General features: G+C 40.9%; 1 protein-coding gene across 1 annotated transcript; it reads right to left on the bottom strand.

The window, feature by feature from the left end:
- Window positions 1-3607: 3607 nt before the first annotated feature.
- Window positions 3608-4882, bottom strand: LOC104505466 (5-hydroxytryptamine receptor 2B-like). Its single transcript, XM_010151258.1, has one exon. It carries the CDS (start codon window positions 4880-4882, stop codon window positions 3854-3856), a length of 1029 nt encoding a protein of 342 aa, XP_010149560.1. The 3' UTR covers window positions 3608-3853.
- Window positions 4883-6107: the final 1225 nt, after the last annotated feature.

Raw genomic sequence — 6107 nt, 5'->3', positions numbered from 1 at the left:
ACTCCAGGCTACAGCTTTGCAAGGCGAAGAGCCAGAAGAGCTCTGGTGAGCGCCCTGCCTCTGTGTTCCAGTGTCCCAGGTTGGTTGTTATGCCTCCACCAGGTTCACTGTGCTTGTATTACTTTACCTTTTAAAGGCTGATGTTAAGTATGGCAGCCTAGAAAAAGATTGAGGAATAATGCTTTTGCTTTCTCATACCAGCCTGCAGAGCTGTGGATTTTTCCATAAGAACATGGTGTAGGAAAATGAGGTATCTTATGAAGCACCATATGAAATCAGTGTGCCTCTTGTATGCTGGTGAACAGCATTACAACATCAGTCTCTCTTCTCAGGGCCTTGACTTCTGCTTAATGTTGGATTTTTTGGCTGTATTTTGATGCATTTGAGAATTGGTACTAGCATGGCCAGGGGTGATGATGTGTCTAGGAAGATGTGCTTGGAGAACACAAGATGAGTTGGATTTTTTGGCTGTATTTTGATGCATTTGAGAATTGGTACTAGCATGGCCAGGGGTGATGTGTCTAGGAAGATGCGCTTGGAGAATACAAGATGAGTGATGAATAAGTTTTTTTTTCTGTCTGCCTGTGAGTTTTCTGGTAGGCTCTGAACTGAAGGCTTGTAGCTTATAGAACACCAAATGGTTTGGGACTGGCTTCACAAAATATGTTTTATGTCACTGTAGTTGAGATCAGTGAAATTTCTTGCTTCTCTGTTCTTTTGGGTGGCTGAAAGGTTGGGATCTCGTTTGGTTTTAGTTTACTTTTGGGGGTTATTTTGTTGTTTAGTTTGGGTGGGCTTTTTTAAGCTCTTCCCTTTATTTGCATTTTAAGGCACTCATTGTCTTTATGCTTCCATTATTTTCCTGTCTACAAGACTGATGAGGTGGATCTATTTATAGGAAGTCCTTCTGTCCATGTCTATGCTGTAATTTTTAATTAGCTAGGGAGTGAAAACATTGACTAAATATCTCCTAATGTATTTTAAATAATTAAACAACAAAAACCCAGTACTTGTCCATTGTTCTTCTAAAATGTATTTCTTCCCATACTGCTTGTACATTGCAGATCAGCTTTGACTTTTGTCTGTCTCGCTTCTCTAGTAATTTAAAAAGAAATTAAATATGCCAGATGAAAGTTTCTGTGATAATGAGGGAAGTCGAAGTAGGTAACTGTCTAAGGTATTATGTTATGTAGTATGTAGCTGCCATAGAGCTGGCCAGGTGATTGATTTGGCATGAGCCAGATTCTGAAAGAATTGAGAGCATTTCACTGCAGAGAAAGGAATGCCTGTCTTTTTGGTTAAATGGGAAGTACATGACCCCTTTCCCTTGTAAAAGGTCTTGTGTTCTGCAAACCTTTTATTATTTAGGCCTCTATCTTTATGAAGGATGCTGGAAGCTATAAAAACACTCTCACCTCACAGCCAGCATATAAAAATACGTATTTGTGTTACTTAAAGATGGTGCTCGTCGATGTCGCCCTGAGCATCTTGTCTCGCTTGTCAGTACCATATGAGCAGTGTTGTCCTTTGTTACCATACAACAAACTTGTGCTTTCTTTACAGTAGCTTGCAGGGACCCTCACATATTCAATCATGTCTTGATAATGAAGGTAATGTCTTTATTCAAATCTGTTCTTGTAGATACAGTTGCTAAAACAAGAACCCTGCTGTCTGTTATGTTGGCTTTTTATTTCATAGGTCTGCGTCTTCATTTTTCTTCTCCCTCTGGCCTTGCCAAGATTGTTACCTGATTTCTTAGCTTTTTTGCTTTGTCAGTGGACAAGCAATTTCTTTGGAAACTTAGTATGTTAAAAGGAATGTGCATGTTGTCTTGATGATGTGTTTCCGTTTATGGAGAAATTTCCCTTCTCTGTGGGAAGACTGGATTTTTGATGGGTCACTAGTCCTTTTGATTGAGGTTTATTGTTGCTGATGTGCTGGCTGGGGTTAAACCACGACACTGACTAAATTCAGCAACTGGATCATGTGGAGGTTCTATTTATGGTTATTAAAATTGGGAAATCTGTATGCTGGCTTGACAAAACACATCTTCGCGGGGTGAGACTTTTTTCAGGGGTTGTTTCCTGTTGGTGGAGCCTAACCACTGATTATGAAGAGGCCTTGGAGTTGTTCTCTGTGGGGCACTTAACAGCAAGTTGTTCCTTGTGTCATTGCAGACTGACAGCTGTACAAGAACAGGGTCAGACAGAAGAGAACTAAGTTTATCTCTTGCTCTTTCCAGATGTTGTGAGCCAGCTGTGATGTTCCCACTGGAAAGGGAAAATTTAAGTTGCTGAAAGTAGGTGATTGCTTCCTACTGTGCGAACACTTCTTGTTTAATCAGCATGGATTTATTTAAGTAGCAAGAGGATTGTCAAAGATGACTGCTTCTTGCTGTCTGGGTGCTGGGAAATAACCCCTCAAGAACAGTGCTGTGCCTGTTTGTCATTTGGTGTTATTCCTCATGAAGGCTGGTTCCTGCATTGCAAATGATGCTTTTAATTTTTCTGCTGTGATCACTCTGCGTGGATGTGATTCCACTTGTACCTGGTTCCAGAGTGCCTGCTGTAGGTTAAATGAGACACCAGCCTGTGAAGTTTTCACCTGCGTACCTGGAAGTTTTGGGGCTTTGGGCTGTGTTTTATTCCCTTTCCCTTCTCCCTTGGGCGTCAAAGTAATCTAGGTCTTATAAAAGGCTTTTGTAAGATATCAAATATTTTTAGATATAGGCATGTTTCACAGCTATAGCAATCCATCAGTTCTAGCTTTTAACTACAGGATCCTCTTAAACAAATTTTGGTTAACGCAAGAGTTACTCCTCTTAGAGCTTACTTTAACTGAAGTGGCTTGTGACTTGATCACCAAAAAGGGTAGGAAGGAGACAAACTACTGTAAGTACCAGAGAAGTATTTTTAATACTTTCTCCTGGAACCCTCTGGCAGCTGTTTCGTTAGGCTCTGTTTCGAACTTGCATGTGTTTTAAATTAAATATGTATAAATAAATGTTGGAAGGACATGTTATCTTTAGTACTTTATGTTCTGCACATGATAAAAACCAAGTCTTTTGCTGTACATAATTTTAGTGTGTAACTGAAGAATTCTGAAAATGCTAAAAAAGAAAACAAAGCCTGATCTGAAAAATTTACTGTAAATGGAAACTCTTGGGGCGGGGGGGGAAAAGTTGAGCTGGTTGCTTACTGTTTAAGAACTCCAGTACTTGGGGGAAATCCTATTTCCCTTCCCAAACTTGTGTGTGTATGGGAGTAATGGAGATGAACTCTTAGGAAACGTATACCCTCAGAGAACAGGAGGAGCTGGTCCCTGGACATGCAGCCTCTGCAGAGGAATGTGTCTGTGAACAATGCAGTGAGCTTGTGTGCCGTTTCGTTTGCATGGAGTAAAGGTGGATTTAAATTTAAGCCAGCAAGCTTGTACCCCTCTGCTAATTTGATCATGTAGAGCATCAACCTACAGTGTGTTCTGTCTTCTTGCCAGGGTGAATGTTAAAGCAGTGTTTGTACAGAGATGCTTTTCCTATAAAAATGTACTTTGAAGAGGCTGAAGTTGATGAGAACTGAAGTCAGATACTCAAATGGACTTAGCTTTTATTTATTACCCCCTTCCTGTAGGCTACAGTTCTGCATTAGTTGTTTATCATGGAATGAAGTTTTCGTTGCCACCATGGGGTTGGGGTTAAAGTAGAGGCAGTGTTGGAGGAGAGGAATTAATATAACTTTATAAGATATTGCTTGCATAAATAACAGGAAACAATAGTATTTATACCCTTTTACAGCACAGTTACCTATAATAATACACACAGTAATACTATGATGTGGGCACGGTTGCCATTCCACTATACGTAGCTGACTTGTTCTTCTGTTTTATCAACCTCGTTCTCTGTGAGCAGCAGTGTATCCAGAAGAATGGCTGATGACGCTTGGATGGGTGAGCTCCTCAGCCTCATTGGGCTCTGGTACATAATGGGGTTAATACCATTTCTCATCCCATGCATGACAAAGAGCTTGGAATTTTCTGCCACGGAATTTTTGAAAGAGATCCTGCTGGAGCGCTTCCGGAGGGCTTTGATAGGCTTTGTGGTCCGATAGTTACAAGTGATGTACCTGCTGAAAGCCTCCCTGAATGTTTTGTTGAAGAGTGTATAGACAAGGGGGTTCACTCCTGAGGATACGTATCCTATCCAAACAAATATCTCCATAAGCTTTTGAAAAACCTCCTTGTTGCAGGAGTTGCACAGAACTGAACTAATGTTTGTTATGAAGAACGGGCACCACATCAGCAAGAAAAGAAAAAATACAATCCCCAGGACTTTTGATGCCCTTTGTTCATTGGTTATTGTTTGCATGGACTTCCTCCCAATCGTAGATGTTCTGCAGATGGGCATATCGTTGGACAAGGTCTTGTCCTTTCTGGAGCCGTTTAGCATGGCCACCTTTTCTGGTGAGGAGGCAGGCGTTGTGTCACGCTGAAATACTGTGGACACTGTTGACCAGGTGAAACGCTGAGGTGGCTTGTTGATCAAATAGGCCTTCTTGCGTAGCACTTGAATTGTCAGAAAATAAGTGACTATCATGATAGCGAGGGGAATGAAGAATGCAGCCACTGACCCGTATAGAATGAAGTCATGAAAGCGGTCAGGCATCAGGACACATGTGATGTTTGTAGAGTTGCTGTTTCCATCTTCAATGCCTCTGATAGGGATGGGAATAGCGATGCCTACAGGAGAAAAACCAAGTACTTCAGCATATGGTAATTGCATGCAATCTCCTTTTTGGGCCTGAAGCTTCAGGGTGTCTAAAGACAGACAGGTCCTGAGCTCTGGAGCAGGCACAGGGTGACGGAGAACATGAATTCTTGCGAGCATCACGTGGGTAATTGGGCAAGTAAGTACTTTGTGAGACTTGGCAAACTCAGCTTTAACAGAGTGCCCTTTCTAAGGAGATTGGGCCTAACCCTTAGTGATTGAGGAAACAGTATCAAGTTGCCAACTTCTCAAGTGTAAAACACGTGAATTGCTTTGACTCTAGTGGTTAGAATTAGTTTGGCTTTTCCTCCAGTGAAATATGTTTCCCTAATGCTGTCTGCTTTTTTGTTTCTTTTTTCCCTCCCCGGGCTAACCTTTGCACTTTTGGAAGGGCAGTTCTGTAAATACATAAAGCTTGTCTTTCCCTCTTATCTTAACCACATCGAGTGACTGCACACAGACAGCTGATTGTTTTCACCATGCTTGACTCTTTCATATATACAAGTAGTTAAAGAGATGCCAGAATTATACAGTGTGTGTTTGAGATTGATTTGTTGTTTAAAGTCTCTTGCATATTTAAGAGTGTTTAAATGAGACTTGCTAGCTCAGTATTTCACCACTCTTAAAAAAAAAAAAAAGTTAGCAGTCTCATCTTTTAAATGAATTTTTTATAACCACTAAATTACAGGCAGCACTTCATTTGCCAGCAGTCTGACATTACAACAAAAACAACAGGTTCCTTGCTGTCTGGTGAAAGTTATTTGTGCTGTGTTTCCTGATAGCACTTAATGAGATCTAGGGATTTACTGTATTCCTCTGCTACTTCTCTTACTGAAGTCGGTTGAAGGCAGCAAGAGCAAAATGGTTTACCTTTCAGCCACTTGATCCCCTTCTTAATGAGAGACACACCTTCAGATAAGCAAACATTTAAAAGGAGGATTGAACCAAATTAACCTTGGATTTGGAGAACCCTGGCTCAGCTGCAGACTACTTTTGTGTTGGATAAAGAAAGAAATTAAGAAGTACAGCACTGATTAATAACAGTCAGGTATTAAAAGGTCAACTTGTGTCTTACCATGCAAACAGTTTCCTTTTGAAAATTGAGATAACATCATTTCTCCTATCATCACAGCCCTTCCAGAGTTTTTTTTCCAGTTGGAGTTTTTTGGTTTAGGCATGCATGCCTTGGCTAAGAAGATGGATGTGCCCATTCTCCTATGCTTCTTTGGCTGTAATAATCCAGAATAATTTTGTTCTTGCCCTTGCACACAAAGCATACATCACTATGCCTGTCGCTGCCGGCAGCACAGAAGTTATTCACAGTTTCACAGAGGGTGGGGGTTGG

This window comes from Eurypyga helias, unplaced genomic scaffold (assembly GCF_000690775.1).
Source record: "Eurypyga helias isolate BGI_N326 unplaced genomic scaffold, ASM69077v1 scaffold50774, whole genome shotgun sequence".
Classification (NCBI taxonomy): domain Eukaryota; kingdom Metazoa; phylum Chordata; class Aves; order Eurypygiformes; family Eurypygidae; genus Eurypyga; species Eurypyga helias.
The sequence above is the reverse complement of the archived record's forward strand: the minus strand, read 5'-3'. Positions and strand labels throughout refer to the sequence as shown.